Below are 18980 nucleotides of genomic sequence, written 5' to 3'. Positions count from 1 at the left end.
CCCCGCCGGACCTGCTCACCCTGTCCCAACACCTCTCGCTCCAGCCTCAGCCTCCGCACCTGGCTTCCTGMAATCCGCCCAAGCTTCCCCTGGCCTGCACTCCATCTTCCCCCTGTGTTTCAATAAATACCTTGGTTACCTCATCCCAGTCTCCTCGTCTGAGTCTGCTCTTGGGTTCACCTGTTCCGCTATGCGTAACACCCCCCTCCATCATGACAATGCCATCAGTCATACTGCTCGTTCTGTGCGTGATTTACTACAAGACAGGAATGTCAGTGTTCTGCCATAGCCAGCAAAGAGCCCGGATCTCAATCCCATTGAGCACGTCTGGGACCTGTTGGATCGGAGGGTGAGGGCTAGGGCCATTCCCACCAGAAATGTCCGGGAACTTGCAGGTGCCTTGGTGGAAGAGTGGGGTAACATCTCACAGCAAGAACTGGCAAATCTGACGCATGTCCATGAGGAGATGCACTGCAGTACTTAATGCAGCTGGTGGCCACAACAGATACTGACTGTTACTTTGGATTTTGACCCCCCCTTTATTCAGGGACACATTTTTCCATTTCTGTTAGTCACATGTCTGTGGAACTTGTTCAGGTTATGTCACAGTTGTTGAATCTTATGTTGATACAAATATTTACACGTTAAGTTTGCTGAAAATAATCGCAGTTGACAGTGAGAGGACATTTCTTTTTTTGCTGAGTTTATGTTCTCTTATCCTCTTTATCCAACGATAGCCCCATCTCCACATCAATGACCCTCATACGACACATGCTCACACCCCTCTTTCCTTGCTGTCTCATCATATTAGGATCTGTGTTTGGCCCCGAGCGGCCACCCTCCCCTGCCTGTTAAGTGGGTTAACATTAATTAATTCTCATCCATTTGGTCCTCAGTGTCTCCTGCAGACGGCTAAGGTACCAATTATTTTCACTGGTTATTGTCCTCAGGGAAGACATCTGTCCGGCAGAGACTGGGCTGGGATCCAACGTTCAGGATTCTCCAGCAGCAATATGCATACATGGGGTGTGTGTTTGGGTGGGATCGTGGTGTGTGTGCGTTGGCCTCAGTGCCCAAAGCTCACACCCTGTCTTAAATGGAGCAGCAGGGGATTGAGCCAGCAGCTCCATACAGGGCTCTGACACCAAGCTCTCATTTCTAATGGAGTCTTTGAATGGCCAAATTACTCTGTCAGGGCTGAAGGGAGGAGAAAACAGCAGCTTTTGCATCAAGCTCAAACTGGATTACACATCACAAACTAGTTCATTTAATCTGTCCGAAATAAATACCACAGCATTAGAATTCCTTTCTCGTATTTGATCAAAGTAACATGATTTCACATTCAGAGTACTTTCAAACTGGGCTGGAGAAACATAGTTAGATTGAGGACAATAAGCAGCTTGTTCTGACTTTATAACAGAGTGGTATTGATTTATTGATCTGGTTCTATTTGAGGAAGTCTGGAGGGTGAAGGGGAGAGACGGCAGGTGGACAAAGACAAAAGGCTAAAGTTTCAACTCACATCTCCACTCTACACACACTCTGATTACCCTGGTCCCAGAAMTTTGTGCTTTAGCCAAGTCCTCCGACTATAAGGGATGAGGACCATATCCTTGGAACAGTCTGCCACAACTGCCACATACTGTAGGCAGGCACGCACAAACAACAATTTTCTATCCCTGACTCACCCTCACGTCCAAGAGGAAAACAATYGCGGGGTGTCCTTATAAGTCTTGCTCAGACACAGGCCCCCCTGAACGCTCTCCCTCACTCTGCCGCCATGGAGAACAGACAGATGGTTGATGTGCTGAAAAAACACACTAAATAACCACCAGGAGAAAAAACAAGACACTTCATTTGGTCAGACATCCCTTCTTCTGTGCTTTATTTTCCACATAATGTGTGTCTAAGACAATTTTCCCTTGTGGACATCCTTTCCTATAACGAACAAAAACTAACATCAAAGTAGTGGCCCAAGATATGGAAAAATATAAGTTCAGTTGTAAGTTTATTTGAATTACTATTTTTAGAGTGAAGGATCGTAATCTTGTTCAAGGTGTAAGAGTTTAACATATAAATCTCACACTACGGCTTTGTACACTTAAAGAAGCGTTTAGTGTTACTTTAGTCAACACAACCTTAGTCAAGTGTGGAGAAAATACGTGCCGTCAGAGTCTGTCTGAGACAAGGAGGCCAGCGTTACAGAACTAACATTTATAACTCCCAAAAGGTTAACTTCTTGCTGTGCAGGAAAAATACAATCCACATACCAGACCAGTGAAGCCTGGACTCATAGAGCGTTCTAAGTTAGAAAACAAAATCGGACCACAGATAGTAGCTGAATGACAGGAATTTCAGTATTCGACTAAAACAGCTCCAAAAATGCAGGCCAGCAATCCCCGTTATAGAAAGCAATACAAAAAGTGTCCCTTGTCCATGACATGGCTAAACGGACAATAACACATCTCTGCCCATACCTGAACCCCAGTTAACTCTCTACTGTGTGGTGCCAAGAACAACAAAGCAATGATCTGGTGGCTTCTGGAATGTGTTCATTTCCTTTTTGCTGTGACTGTTTACATAAAGTGTCCAGCTTGGCTGTGGCATTGAATACAGGAGCCGCTTCCATCAACAGGAATGCAGGGTGTATCTGATATGGAACAGTATGCAAGTATTTGTGTGCTTGTGGGACATTCAATTAATTCATAAGGCGTGAAGAATAAAGAATACACTAAAGCAGGGGTAGGCAATTCTAGTTCTCGAGGCCCTGATTGGTGTAACAGTTTTGCCCCAGCCCGAGGTAACACACCTGACTCCAATAGTCACCTAATCATGAGCTTCAGTTTAGAATGCAATTTGATTAAATCAGCTGTGTTTGCTAGGGATGGAGAATAAGTGTGACACCAATCAGGCCCTTGAGGACTGGAGTTGCCCACCCCTGCACTAAAGCAATACTAGGGCTACTGAAAGTAAATTTGATATTTWWWWAAAATAATTGCTCACCCCCCCACTATGCCTTGAGGTTACCAAAACACTCAAATTATAGCAATTTTGACACATACCCAAGAGCAAGGCCTACTGAAACACCTATCTATTCTTTGTGAATCCAGATCTCTGGCTGTTCAATTATTTAATATATCTGCACTGATAATTTTTGCATTGTAGCAAACTCAACAGTTACTTCTGTAGTGGAGAATATCCTTCCTCCCCTCCAGGACTGTAGAACGCAGTCAGGCCTCGCATAGGACAGTGCTGGCCTGTGTTCTCCATCTAGTGGTCAATTTAGGAAACTGTCGGTCTCTATACTTCTTGCATTACAGAAAGAGACGCAGGAAGAGACCTTTTCCTACAATAAAGGGGGAATTTCCAAGACACAGATGAACCATATTCCTGGACTAAAAAGCAAGCTCAATGGAGAATCTCCATTGAAATAGCTTTTATAGTCCAGGATTAGTCACTGTCTGGCAAAACACCTCCTTGAAGATTTACACTGAGTATACCAAACATTAGGAACACCTTCCCTAATATTGAGTTGGCCTTTTGCTCTCCAAACAGCCTCAATTCATCGGGGCATGGACTGTACAAGGTGTCGAAAGCGTTCCACAGGGATGCTGGCCCATGTTGACGGCAATGCTTCCCATATCCAGTTGGCTAGACGTCCTTTGAGTGGTGGACCATTCTTGATACACACGGGGAACTGTTGGGTGTGAAAAACCCAGCAGCGTTGCAGTTCGACACAAAACGGTGTGCCTGGCACCTACTACCATACCCTGTTCAAAGGCACTTAAATCTTTTGTCTTTCCCAGTCACCACATATACACAATCCATGTCTCAAGGGTTAAAAAATAATAATTCATTCTTTAACCTGTCTCCTCCCCTTCATCTACACTGATTGAAGTGGATTTAACAATAACGGATCATAACTGTCACCTGGATTCACCTAGTCAGTATGTCATGGAAAGAGGTGTTCTTAATATTTTGTATAYTCAGTCTTTAAACTCATGCAAAAATCTGAAAAACATCTTTAACATACAGTGTTAAGGCCTCCCGGGTGGGATCGAGCCCAGGCTCTGTCGCAGCCGGCCCCGACCGGGAGGTCCATGGGGCGACGCACAATTGGCCTAGTGTCGTCCGGGTTAGGGAGGGTTTGGCCGGTAGGGATATCCTTGTCTCATCGCGCACTAGCGACTCCTGTGGCGGGCCGGGCGCAGTGCACGCTGACCAGGTCGCTAGGTGTACGGCGTTTCCTCCGACACATTGGTGCGGCTGGCTTCCGGGTTGGATGTGCGCTGTGTTAAGAAGCAGTGCGGCTTGGTTGGTTTGGACGCATGGCTCTCGACCTTCGTCTCTCCCGAGCCCGTACGAGAGTTGTAGTGATGAGACAAGATAGTAATTACTAACAATTGGATACCACAAAATTTGGGGAGAAAAGGAGGTAAAAAATAATAATAATAATTAGACAGTGTTAAAACAAATGGTTGAAACAACCATATAAATCAAATTGAGTACAGGAGTCAAGATGTGGCACGGCACTGGCCGTACTCTAATACACAGAAATGAACACTTGAGACAGATTTCTTCCATGAACAAGATGAGCTCAACTGATACACAGATTTAAATAAAGACAACTACATGACATTAACTCTGTAGCAGGTGTTCAAGAAATAAAACAAAAGGGGAAAAGAAAAGCCAGTCGATCGGAGTCAACTGCAAATCAATTCCATATGCTGCAATTTTCTTTTCTATGAATTGTGACCATCCATATTTTAAAGTTGAATTTAAAGTCCCATTTTAACCATTCCAGAAGTTGGTATACTGTGAACCAACTAATAAAGTACCAGTCAGACAGTATTCAAAGTACTTAAGATGCAAAAAAATTATATTAAGTCGATTTTGTTCTACATGCATAATTGAATGTAAACATTTGATCTTAAACTCTATATAATTAAAATAATAACATCAAAAAGCTACACAAACTATTTAAGTAAAAGCATTAAATACCTATTCAACTCCATGAGGAACTTGTCACACCAAAATGATGTGTAGCTCAACTACTACATTTTGCCATCTCACCCAATGGCCGGCATGTGGACCTTTCACCTCAATGATATGCTGACATTTTTAAACACAAAGAAATAGACCAGGCTGCAATGAGGATAAACGCTCAATATAAAACAGGTTGAGCCACAACCAGCTGTAATCGTTTAACCAAAGATTTAATAAGGATAACAGGAAAACGTTTTTGTAGGTTTTAGAAAAGTTATATTTTTTGTAAAATTCTACAGCCAAGAACCTTTACTCTCTTTATAGTAATCATACAGTAACACCTATGGTGCTGATAGTCAATAAAATCCCCCTGCTACTGTACATCTGGTCTGGGCACACCCCAGTTTACCGTAAACAAAATATGGCATTTCAGATATCTGTTTGACAGAATTACTGGTGTCAATTGACTCGGAATAAGGCAACAACGACTAAATCTAACGTTAACCAGGCCAGTGGTGTCAGAATAATTTTTTTGAAACTAGACAGACATTAAAATACATTAAAACTGGCATCAGAGAGGAAAATATTAATAAATATTGTAAGTGACTTCCGCATAAAAGGAAGGAAACCAGTACAGTAGGAGTGCAAATCCTGCCGTCGTTGGAAACAAACAGGAAGAAAATGCAAGACTGAAGGGCACTACTGGAAAACAAACAGATGTTTTCCTGTATGTTGCTATTTGTGTGACTCTGTGAATGACTACAAATCAGAGCACAAGAGATTTAAGGCACATCTTTTTGAATCCTTGATCCTATGGTTCTAATGATGAACTTATCCTTAAGATGCTTTTGGAAAACTTGGCCCAGGAAGGGAGTGGATTGTTATAAAAACCTCTGACCTACTGATTGTTTTGTAATATACTTAATTTAACAGTAAGAAGAAAATAAAAATCTATAGTATTTTCTACGAAMGTAGAATACAAGTTAAGCTTTAATATAGCTACATAATTCAAGTTAGATGAAGCCGGAAAGTTGTATTATGCATAGTATCATACAATGTACAGAATTAGATAATTGAATAGTGTCAAGGCAAATGGCAGTGTTTTCAAAGGTGTGTGTGTCGTAACTGAGTTCACAGGATTTTAGTCTTTGATTGTATGTTTGAGAGTTACCTCCCATAAGGTAGAGTGGAGGAGTGATTGTCGGTGTTAATCATGAGGCTGTTGGGGTTGTGTGCAGTTGTTCAGGCACCTTGGCTGGGCCTGGGTTGGAGGCAGGACAGAACTGGGCAGCCCTTTGACAGAAGCCTCAACATTACATCTCCTCATCCTCCTGTTGGCCCCCAGAGCCACTTGTAGAGTGGGCTAAGGAGTCCTCAGTCCCCTCTCTGATATAGCATCCTCCATATTTATGGTTTTACCCTCTTCTACCCTCTCCAGTTTACTCCCCTCCACTACTGCCTTTTCTCCCTCCTCCGATTGCTGTTGTATGCCATCCTCCATTTTAACAGTTTCTACCTCCATCTTCTCTTCTTTCCCATTCTCCCACATCTTTATATTTTCTCGCTCTGTCTCCACCCTCTCCTGTTCTGTTCTTACAGAGCAGTCTTTCACAGGCTCCACCTCCACAAAGCTGCTCTCCCTCCAGTCCTCTTCCACCTTCACCTGGATTACTGGCTCAGAGTCAGACGTCCTGCCCTGRTTCTCCAGAGGGGTGTCTCCAAAACCCTCCCCAGACTCGGTGAGGCAGAGCTGGGGAAGTGGAGAATTGGTGTCTGGGCTGGTGGTGTGACAAGGCAGCTCCAGGAGGAAAGCCCTGGCCCTGCTGGGTGAACTCAGGTCCTCAGCCTCCTCGCACGACTCCATTCTATGCCTTTTAGCTAAGGGGAGTGTGGTGTCACCATTTTCCTGATCCCCTGCAGCCATCCTGGAGCCAGTATCAGATCTTCTGGTGGTGGAGCGCTTGCTGAGGTTGAGCGGTAGGGCCTGCTCTGGGGGAGGGGTGATGGGTAGACAGGGCTTGCCACTCAGGTCCTGGGCTAAGACCTCCGACAGCCGCTTGGTGAAGGAGTGAAGCTGGGCTAAGCCCAGCCGTGTATGCATCAGCTGGCGCACCTGCAGGCTGCAGTCCAGATCCAGGGGTAGGACCCGGAGAGGGGGSAGGGRAGGCCTGCTGCTACGGCCCTCCCTGGTGCTGGTACTGCTGCTGCCCCCCCCCTGGGCTGCCTCATCAAGCCCACACCCCAAACACTGGTGGTGGGACTGGTGGTGAGACTGCAGATGGGGCTGGTCCCCATTGGGAAGGGGGGTGTCTGAGCTCCCTGCCTTGGCGTGGAGGTGGAAGCTGGAGGGCTGGTGGGAGGCAGGGTACTGGGTGTTTAGACCAGGGCTGTCCAAGCTATTGAGGCCCAGTCGGCTCCTAAAGAGATCCAGGGGACAGAGGCCTTTAGAGGGCCTGAACCCTCCTAGGGAGCCCCCTGTGTGGAGCCTGGGGAGATCAGACAGGAGATTTGAAGGAGACAGAGTGGGTGATGGTGCTAGAGTATCCCCGTTCGCCACCTTTACCTCCCTCTCCATTTTGGGCAGGAGGGGGAGGAAGGGGGCAGACATGGGGGACAGTTCTGGGGTTAGTGGCATGTTGGCCAGGTTTAGCCCCTGGAACACAGACAGGGACTGGAGAGAGGGGTCCTGCAGGGGTTTGGACCCCAGGTCCAGGCTGGGTTTGGCTGGGGGAGACAGGACCACTGGACTGGCCTTGGAGGCTAGAAGTTTGGCCTGGTTCTTTTTGCCTGGAGGTCTGCCCCTGCCCCTCTTCACTACCACCACACCGTCTGGAGAAATAGTCTAGTGAGAGAGAGAGATGCCATGAGGATGGATTCAGTTACACATTCTGAATGATTCTCATGTTAGTCTCTATAATGTAACAGAATACATTAATTTACATCAGATTCAGGTCAAGCCAAGACAACTAGAGATGACAGCATATTATGTATCAAACGACTGACATGAACTGAGCAAGTCAACAATGAACTGTATGTGGAGTGAGAGATGAGCAGACACTTACTGGAGGGGTGGGTGTTGCAGTCTTCTTCACCAGCGGTCTCCTCCCCCTGCCCCGGATAGGCCCAGTGGATGCTGGGAGTTTGAGTTCTGCTCCTCTTCCATTTATGTGCTCCTCATAGGGAAGCATCAGCCTGAAGGACACACACACAAAACCAAAAGTTCCAAAATGAAAAACACATTTTGTAAGGAAACACGAATGCCGAAAAGCCTAAAATGCCGTGGATTTCAACCAGGTACTGTACATCCCATTAGCCTAGGGGTCTCTAATAGGTCAGCCCACCAATGAGTAACTAGCCAAACAATTCTGAAAGTAAAAGCAATTTTCACGTGTTCCACAGCAAACAATCATAAACAAATCTCGCAAGTATGGGACTGGTGACACCCCCCTGCAAGCTCCCAGCTGCTATCAACGCAACATTTACATTATCCCACCCCTAGTTAGCCACTATTGGCTTAAAACAGCCAAACCTAAACACAATATCTGCTAATTAATTTCCAACAATATTGCCCCCGTCTATGTGGTGAGCGCGTTTGTCTATCACTCCGTGTGTAGCCAGTTGATGTGATAACCATCTTGTGGGTTATCTGGTTATGACAGAATATTTTCCCTAAAACCTTCAATTAAATGTTAACTGCAAAGTAGGCTTACCTGGCAGACGTACAGTGCCTTCGGAAAGTATTCAGACCCCTTGACTTTTCCCACATTTTGTTACGTTACAGCCTTATTCTAAAAATTGAATGAATACATTTTTTCCCCTCAATCTACACACAATACCCCATAATGACAAAGCAAAAACAGGTTCGTAGAAATTTTAACAAATGTAAAAAAAAAAAAAAAATCTAACTTAAATACCTAATTTACATAAGTATTCACACCCTTCGCTATGAGACTCGAAATTGAACTCAGGTGCATCCTGTTGCCATCGATCATCATTGAGATGATTACATTGATTGCCTTTCCAAATCATGGCCACACACCTGTCTATATAAGGTCCCCCAGTTGACAGTGCATGTCAGAGCAAAAACCAAGACATGAGGTCAAAGCAATTGTCCGTAGAGCTCCGAGACAGGATTGTGTCGAGGCACAGATCTGGGGAAGGGTACCAAAATATTTCTGCAGCATTGAATGTCCAAGAACACAGTGCCCTCCATCATTCTTAAATGGAAGAAGTTTGGAACCACCAAGACTTCCTAGAGCTGGCCGCCCGGACAAACTGAGCAATCGGGGGATAAGGGCCTTGGTCAGGGAGGTGACCAAGGACCCGACGGTCACGCTGACAGAGCTCCTCTGGAAGGTTCTCCCATCTCCCCAGAAGGACAAACATCTCTGCAACACTCCACCAATCAGGCCTTTATGGTAGAGTGGCCAGACGGAAGCCACTCCTCAGTAAAAGGCACATGACAGCCCGCTTGGAGTTTGCCAAAAGGCACCTCAAGGACTCAGACCATGAGAAACAAGATTCTCTGGTCTGATGAAACCAAGATTGAACTCTTGGCCTGAATGCCAAGCGTCACATCTTTTAGGAAACCTGGCACCATCCCTACAGTGAAGCATGGTGGCAGCATCAAGCTGTGGGGTGTTTTTCAGCGGCAGTGACTGGGTGACTAGGCAGGGCAGAGGGAAAGATGAACGGAGCAAAGTACAGAGAGATCCTTGATGAAAACCTGCTCCAGAGCGCTCAGGACCTCAGACTGGGGCGAAGGTTCACCTCCCAACAGGACAACAACCCTAAGCACACAGCCAAGACAATGCAGGAGTGGCTCCGGGACAAGTCTCTGAATGTCCTTGACTGGCCCAGCCAGAGCCCGGACTTGAACCCGATCGAACATCTCTGGAGACCTGAAAATAGCTGTGCAGCGACACTCCCCATCCAACCTGACTGAACTTGAGAGGATCTGCAGAGAAGAACGGGAGAAACTCCCCAAATACAGGTGTGCCAAGCTTGTAGCGTCATACCCAAGAAGTTGAGGCTGTAATTGCTGCCAAAAGTGTTTCAACAAAGTACTGAGTAAAGGGTCTGAATACTTACATAAATGTGATATTTTATCAAATTAGATTTTTTTTTTATTATGCATTTTAGAATAAGGCTGTAACACAACAAAATGTGGAAAAAGTCAAAGGGTCTAATTAATATCCGAATGCACTGTATATTATGAGTAAGTGTATCATTTGTATCTTATTTGCAAACTTTGGCATGAAATCAGCAGCAGCAGTACAGAACCATCACTGGACAGGCAGATTAGACGCCACATTCTTCATTCACTAGATGTGCAATTAAAGGGCCAGATCAGAAATTAAAGGGGAATTACACTCAAAACTCAATGTGTTTGTTTTCTTCCATACCTAAAAAAAAMAATGTCTCTTCTGATGTGATTTAAGCATTGGCATCCAATTTTGTTGTTTCTCTATGAACAATTGTAATTTTGACAAATCTAAACCAGGAAAAATACAACTGAGAAAACGTGATTTGGGAAAACATAAAACAGAACTTGGGAAAGAAATTACAGATTTTATAGAGTTGTTTATTAACCATTATTTTACCAGGTATATTGAGGTGCACTACTTCCTCTTGTACACTAAGGACCCGGGGAAGAGTTGCAGGGGAGAATAGAAGAATGTGCCCATTTGAAAGCTAGGGAAAAAAAGAATAGCTTGCAACGTTTAATTTTTTGAAAGTAGCTCTCATGCTAGAAAAAGTTGGAGACCCCTGCATTAGCCTATCATTCTAGAGAAATAGTATATATTGAATTTGTTTATTAAATCGTATCAGACCCCTGAATCAGCGTTTCTCACAGCTGAAGCCTGGGTTATATTGTGCACTGTGGTTATAAACATGGTTTCCTTTTGTCAAAAGAGAGAGGAGGCATGCTTTAGGTGGGGCACAATGTAAACTGGTCTGGGCACAAGCAGTGTTCCTGCCTCACCTCTCATAGTGCCTCCGGGTGCAGGTGGCTGCGCTGGTGCTGCCCGGGCATCCTCCTAGTTCATTATAMACTTTCTTCCACAGACGCTGGGACGTCACCTACAGGAGAGAGATTGTAAATGGTTTAAAAGTAGTTTTTAGACTGTTAATTATTTCCATAAACATTTCAAACTAATTTGCTTAGATTTTGCAATCGTACCACTATTGTACAAGATATGTGGTTGATACAGAACGATGGCCTTCACTACTCACCCTCTCATGGCCACCCAGCCGTTTGACTACAGAGTACATGACAAACAGGTCAACTGTAGACACGGAGACAGACAAGAGTGTTAAAGCATATCATAGGTCCTAGGAGCTGTGGCCTTGACGGTCTGGTTTACAACGCTGACAGATAAACAGCTTGTTCAAAGACAGAACCGCATGGTGGGAACATTTTATTTAGTTCCGTAGGGAAAACTCATCAAATCAAACAGATCAAATCAAAAAGTACAGTGAAGGACCCTTTGTATTCAAAACCTTTGGTAAGAGTATTAATGGTGGTTGATGAAGTCATCAGTGAGCGACTCACTCTTCTTGAAGCCGAGGTTGGGCACCTTGCTRATGGGTGAGCCGCAGCGCTCCATGTAGCAGTAGAGTTGATCCAGGAACAGCTGCTCATCAGAGTGGGGGAGACAACCCTCCTCACAGTGCATCTCCACACTGCCCATCACATTCTCCTACAGGATACATAATGTTATAACAATACTAGATCTAGTAATGCTGTACAGCCCCATTCCAGTTGGTGTCTAATAGGAAATGTGGAATTTTTACATCTAAGAATAGTAACTACTTGGCATAAATAGTGTGTTGTGATGCATTTCATGACAAAGAAACCTAAAAGGTAATTACTAAGTCATTTCTAAGTGAATATGAGGTGAATAATAAGACATCTGAAAGTAAGTTATGTAGCCATATCAACAGTTATTAGAACAAAACAAAGTGTACCTTCATTCTCTCTATCCAGGACTCTGATTGGTTGAGGGCTGGTGGCTCCACAGCTTTCTGGCCTTCTGGCCTGCCCCTCCTCTTRCGGGGTCGCCCCTTCAAGCTAAGAGAGGTGCATCCTTGGAATGAGAGATATACATTTAATCCTAATTCAAAATAACAAGATAATAATTTGCCTTTCAAAAAACATTGAACTAAGTACAAAATAACATTGTTTTAGGATCCCATAATTGCAGCACATTCTGTGTTCMCTACAAGATGACCACAACATACAGTAAATGAGTTAATATAATAGTTTAAGGTTGCATTAATTCATTTCAATGTATTGTCCACACATTTTAGATTCCATTGCCTAATTAGGATTAAAAAATATAATCACTTCAGCCAATGGCCACATTTACATTAATAGAGAGATCAAGTTCCCCCAGCCTGCTGCTCACCCAGCTGGGTCCAGACACTGGTGTTGCTGTCCAGGGTGGGGTGGTTGAAGGTATCCCGGCAGTAGAGGACTTGTGTGTTGTGTTGGGCCACCCTGATCCCTCCCAGGGCCAGCAGATGGGGGTTCTGGAGCCCCAACCCTACCTCGTCCTGGATGCGCCTCTGCAGGGCACGGAAGCGGCAGTACTGGGGGTAGCTGAGCACCTTGACCCCTAGACGCTCACTCTCAGCCTTCTCTTTGAGTGGTGTTGGGGCTCCGTTGGTAATGATAGGGGTGGGTTTGTGATGACCGTTGGTCCTGCTGGACTTCTGGCTGCCTCCTTTCCAACCTTGAGGTTCCGGACAGGTCCACCTCACCAGATCCTCCACCCGCACCACTATCTTCTTAGAGACAGCCAACACCTCATCCTGAGGGACACACACACACACCCTTAGATCCCCATTAAAGCCATACTACTGTATTTGTGCATACCCTCCTCAAAGAAAGGGCCACCAAGATCTTTTTTTTTAAGAATCAAGGAAATACATCCCATGCAAAAACACATTGCTGTGAAGAAATTCCCTTAGACTTTACTAAATTACTAACCCTACCCCATTTCTTTAGGGGACACAGAGAATGTGGTTGGTTTACAGTTTTTCACCACATAGGACCAGATTAAGTTCCCCCAGTCAGAGTACCAATGGCCTGTGGCACATGAGGAGCCATCAGAGCTCTCCTACGCCTCCCAGACCCGTTTGACACCAGTGACAATGATCCACGGCACTTCTGCCTCAGGCACTGACAACCCTACACAACTGATAGAAGCAAGCTGGCCTATCTCACACATTTTTCACATTCCACCTCCAACTGTAGGTGACTACATGAACAACAAACTGGAACAGGTATTTTTTACCACGACTCCCCTCTAAAGATGTTTCACTATGATTAACATATGACTATAGTGAAATAAGAGACTTTGGAAAACCTGGGATTCATGATCCCAGCAACAAAACAAATTTGGAATGGAATAAATAAAAAAATACAAGTATAACATCTCATAGAACTACTCTTTGCCATACTTACGCACTTTTAAAACTTTAGGTATGAAGAACATACTTTAGTAAGAATGCATTTAATTATACATGAATTGTGCAAGTTAATTAAAAACATTTCACAAATAAGGGGAAAAGTGACACATCAATCTAATGATTCTTGTTAATAGTTAGTTATGCGGCAACCATTTGTAAATTGAGATTGTGAAACACTTGTGGTTAAACAAGTAGGCTAAAAGCCAGGCACACACAATTCATTATTGCATCAACCCAAGCCAAAATCTGACTATGGAAGAAATGCACAGTACAGTATATCCTTTCATGAGTTATGCTGTATATGACATGCTAGTCTAGCAATGACACATGGCCAGTAATTTTGTGTGATTCTTGGTGAAACAGAGAGTATGACAACCACACTCAGTGTTTACAGTAATGTAGACTTTAAAATGTACATAGTTTAAACATTTTTATAGTTCAGTTTTGAACACTTCTACATTATGAAAAACGATCAAGCTCGGTGGTACCCTGCCCCCCACCCACCTCTCCATGCTCTCTGGTTCTGCCTTTGGGAGTATCCTCAGGGAGGAAGTAGAGTCTGGAGCTGGCCAGCAGATGGCACTGGGCCTGGTCCTCCCACAGTAACATCACCTGAAATAAGAAATACATAGAAGATGCTTTTATCCAGAGCAAYTTACAATAAATACGTAATCAGTACAGTGGCACAAGAAGGAATTAATCCCAAAACTCTGGGGCCTGTTCATGAGAGTGCAATGTTACAGAACGTTCAAAATCAGGTAGAAATCCTTAGGGAAGAACAGATATGGAGTATCCATATGCCACGTTCTACACAGTCACCACCCTGAATACACTATGGCAAGTATCATGTGCAAACTAACAGGGCTATTAGAATTCATACCTCAGCAATGCCCACAGGTTCCTCAGGGCCACAGCGGACATAGTAGAACTCCCCCAGTTTCCAGACCTGAGCAGCGGACCCGGCCCCACAGCTCACTGACTTATAGAAGGCAAATGAGCCACGCAGGCAGGAGGGAGCACCTAACCACTGTGTGAGCGAGAGAGAGAGGCCAGAGTATTTCAACCATTCCCATCTGTTCAATGACAGGGCATGTGATCTGAATCAACCTCGATCCATAATGTAAATGTAGTCTTGTTCCCCATTTGATTTTCATGAAGTCCATTTAAGCTAAATTGTAATATGGTATGAATACAACTCTGTTAAAGATTCGTTTAACAAACAACAAAACCATGTGTACTCGTAATTTATTCCGCAATTATACTGGGAACAATAATCATGTGACAAGGACTTGAAAAGCTCCACATATCTTATTCAAATTGTTAAGAATATTTTAAGTACTAAGCTCCTGACAACTGCTATATAAATCAACTTCCTTTAAACAGAAAATAATATACCATTTGAATAATAGGGTGATTCCTCACAAAACAAGACCATGATTTTTAGTATGTTCACAAAATGTAATCAATAGAAGGGTCATTTGGAAGAAGGATTGTTGACATTTGAATTTTAAAGCATAATTGAGGAATAATTAATTGAAGTTTAAACATTTGGGACATTTTGTCTTTAAGCCTCTAATGTTTCCTCTAGCTTTACCGCTTGCTCAGTAATACGAGTAGTATTTTGATTTTAAAAAACTATTTTCTTACATTAATTCAGGAATATAAACATCAATACTGAAACAATAAAACGTATGATTTGGCTATTTTTTTTATTATATTGTCGAACAGRCAATGTAACCAATCACAGCCATCATACTTGTATCATTGTGCATCCTGCAAATCACCAGCAGAGGGCGACCATTTTGAATATAGTTTCACATTCACTCTGTTTGGTAGTGCTTMMAAATTGGATCCTAACTCTAAAAGTATCTGAAATCCCACTCTGGAACTTTGAAATGCCCGTCGTGTGTATTATGTTTAATACACTCTTAGAGGCCTTGGTAAGGCCAAAATGTCACAAATATTCCAACTTCAATTAATAATTTTTCAATTATGCTCGAAGATACAAATGTAAAATATATGTCACTATTGTAAAGTGGTTGTTCCACTGGATATCATAAGGTGAATGCACCAATTTGTAAGTCGCTCTGGATAAGAGCGTCTGCTAAATGACTTAAATGTAAATGTAAATGTCAATAATCCTTCATCCAAAGGACCCTTATATGGATTACACTTCGTGAAAAATCCCAGAAATCATGGTCTTCTTTTGTTATAGTTTCGTGAGTTATCACCCAGTACAACTAGGCCATCATTGTAAATAAGAATTTGTTCTTAACTGACTTGCCAAGTTAAATAAATGTTAAAAATAATAATTTAAAAAAGCTAATAGTACAACTAACTTTTGAGCCCATCACAAATGTCCGTAATCTAGACACGGGAAGTTTAATTTAAATTGCAAAACTCAAACAAATACAGATGTCATCCCTTCCATCTGTACAATTTGAATGTCAAACAACTCGCATACAGAAACACTCATTCACATGATACCAATTATCCATTTGGGCCATGAGCATAAACTTTCAGATTCCACCAAATGTTCCTGGCAAAGGCCTGCATTCCTCCCCATTTATCAACATTAGTTCATACATATGTTGTTCTGTTCAATCTATGGCTCTCTATATGAGAGTAACCTCGCTGCTAGTGTCCACAAAGGACAGCCATTTTCACTAAATTACAATGACTTTCAATCATCTGAATTAGGCCAAATACAGAGCCAGCTCTGCTTTCCACTCTAGCGCCACCATGCACCAGTACCCATTCCAAAATATKAATATATTTAGTAGGCAATCCTTATTCACAGATAGTATGATGTGACTGTATGCATATTTTCTAGGCCGTGAAAGGGTTTTAAAAATAAAAGGATACAATGGATATCCAACATAAAACACTTGTTTTGTGATGAATCAAAACTATGAAGAAATGTTGTAACAGGCTATTTTAATTCATATAGACCTTAAACTCTGATGGCCTAATCTAAAAATATATAATAAATCAATTAACACCCCTGTAGTTCTATTATAGGGTATATCCTAGCTGCCTAAATGCGGAATATTCAAAAATTCGCACCCCTCGTACCCGCCCATTGTCGGCAACCCCGTCCCCTACCCCCCTTCCAATGTAGCAGGAACAGAGCTGTGCGTGCACACGTTGATCACTTGGTCAACTAGTGGTGAAAACGAGGCAAGGCTGATTTTACAGTAAATCCTTAAACCACATAAAACTGGATTTTCAATTTTGAGAAGGATTTTGAAGGGGGAAAAAACGAACCTACTGAAAGGATACGTTAATGCTCATGAAGGCATTTGATATAGCCTGCACTGCTGTTCCAGAAATAGAGAAACGAATAGAAAATGTGTTCTTTCTGCAAAATAACAATGTGACCTTGGATATCCTATTATACAAAACATTGTCTACACAATATTACAACATTATACGAAGTGGAAAAGTAGGCCTATATCATTAGACATTAGATAATTGGAACAGGAGGAACATATCATATCCACCATAACTTTGAGAAACCTATGATTACTGTATACGCTACAACTTAAATATCATTATGAATGCAGTATAGCCTATATATGTTCAACATTTCTGATATTAAATATTAAACCAATATAGGCCTACTGTTACTGAAGTCTTACAATTCGACAGAAGTTTTTGGTGGGCCTGGTATTATACAATCAAGATAATCCTCGCAATTTCAAGTACAAAGTACAGCGATTTCCTCACAATATTAACATTCCATTTTGAGCTATACCAAATAAACACGATACATAATGTCAGGGATTTTTTTATACCCATATGTTGCCAATTTGTTCGCTAAATAAATTGCTCCACCTTGTTCCTTAGATTATATTTTAATCTTTAATATCACGTCACTGCAAATGTAAAATATTAATTTTCGACTTACTCCAAACTTGATTTTAAGTTACAATACCATCGATTTGGTTGAAAAACAAGCATAAAAGTTTCTTAATATTGCGGAATCGTCAGATAAAATTGTCTTTAATGTGGAAATGTGGGGGTGGGGGTAGAGAGGGAGAACGTAAGTAGTCGACACGACACACAAAGAAATCAATCATTAACAAGAAGAAAATATAGACATATTGAAGTTGAATTAAATTGCAAACCCTGACCAATAAAATCCTATAATCATGTCAGCGGAATTTGGGGCTTTCAAAATATCATAGCGAGCTATTTTCTCCCTTGGAAAGTTGTGACTCATCCAGCAAAGTTGTAATTGCGAAAGTCTTTTTTAGCTTGATAGGATAACAATCAATTCGACATTCTAAACAAAATTACAGATTTGAAAACGGGCAAACTGATATCAAAATGAGACCGACACACAGTCGGTTTATTTTCGATATCAACAGGTAAAAGTGGCATGCGTGCGCATAGGAAAATCACGATTTATTTCAAAATAATATAAAGTGAGTGTCGGCTTTACCTGTATTGCATTCTGCTCCATTGCAGTAACACATTCCCTTATTCCCTCTCAGAGCCCCCTATCAAGTTACACAGCCGGGAACTCACCGGCACACAAACAAATGCTCAAGAAGAAAAGGTTTCTCTTTTTTTGTGAAAATAGGACAGGATCTAGGTGTGGCCAAAGCTGTTTGCGAGAGTAGGCTATAACATATTGTTCAAATGAAAGTGGATATTTTTCATGTAAGGACATTTTTATCATCCTGAAATCATTGTTGTTCGAGTTAAAAAAATGTCCTTCTTTTATTTTTCACGATGGTATTGCATCAATTAAGTTTAGTAACATTGTAATATCAAAATTGTTGAGCTGATACATTGGTAGGCTATAACCACGGAGCATGCGTGGAGACAAATAATTGGTGATAATTTTARGTAATTTTGGCTCGTATTGTACATGATAAATTCACCGTATAGTGTGGGAAATTTTGAAGAGCAAAGTCAAACACGTGATAGTTGTTACATTCGGCAGTGCAACATTGTAACTACTAGCCTACTGGGGGTGCAGGGAAACTGACATTGCAACATTGTATCTGTATCATGCTAGCCATCTTTTATTTGCAACACTTTCTGAACACGTGGTCTGTCAATTGGAGTGTCTGAATATTCTATAGTTTTATAATTTTGCTGAAAACTTTAATTGAAWAACCTGATGTTCCTCTAGTTTCTCCGACAGGGGGAGTGAGCACGTGTCTCTTTCCATTCTGTGGAACTTATATTTGGCTTGATCATGAAATTCATAAATGTGTACTCCAAGATAGTATTTGTATGAACAAGCTGCCATTTCAATATGGCTGCAGTGTTATAGTATCTTGTCTAAAAATATATTAAATACAGTGAGATAATCCCAATTCAAAGTTTTCATTCTAGTATAAAATKATATATACTAATACATTTTTAAAAAACATTATTTTAATTTCACATACAGCAGGTTCAGAAATAAGATAATTTCCCCCTTGAAAGTTAACTATGTAATACAGAAAATATTGCATTGCAGTTGTAACTATTTAAATACGATACTGTAAAAAAGAGAG

General features: G+C 42.2%; 1 protein-coding gene across 1 annotated transcript; it reads right to left on the bottom strand.

The window, feature by feature from the left end:
• Nucleotides 1-1991: 1991 nt before the first annotated feature.
• Nucleotides 1992-18033, bottom strand: LOC111981190 (uncharacterized). Its single transcript, XM_024012358.2, has 10 exons — nt 17912-18033; nt 14345-14491; nt 13969-14076; nt 12399-12804; nt 11959-12077; nt 11543-11690; nt 11224-11276; nt 10973-11070; nt 8049-8178; nt 1992-7828 (listed from the first exon to the last, which is right to left on the bottom strand). The coding sequence occupies exons 1-10, from the start codon at nt 17930-17932 to the stop codon at nt 6350-6352; spliced, it is 2709 nt and encodes a 902-aa protein (XP_023868126.1). The 5' UTR covers nt 17933-18033; the 3' UTR covers nt 1992-6349.
• Nucleotides 18034-18980: the final 947 nt, after the last annotated feature.

Source organism: Salvelinus sp. IW2-2015, linkage group LG20, assembly GCF_002910315.2.
Source record: "Salvelinus sp. IW2-2015 linkage group LG20, ASM291031v2, whole genome shotgun sequence".
In the NCBI taxonomy this organism is placed as follows: domain Eukaryota; kingdom Metazoa; phylum Chordata; class Actinopteri; order Salmoniformes; family Salmonidae; genus Salvelinus; species Salvelinus sp. IW2-2015.
This window is presented reverse-complemented; position numbering and strand designations above follow the sequence as displayed.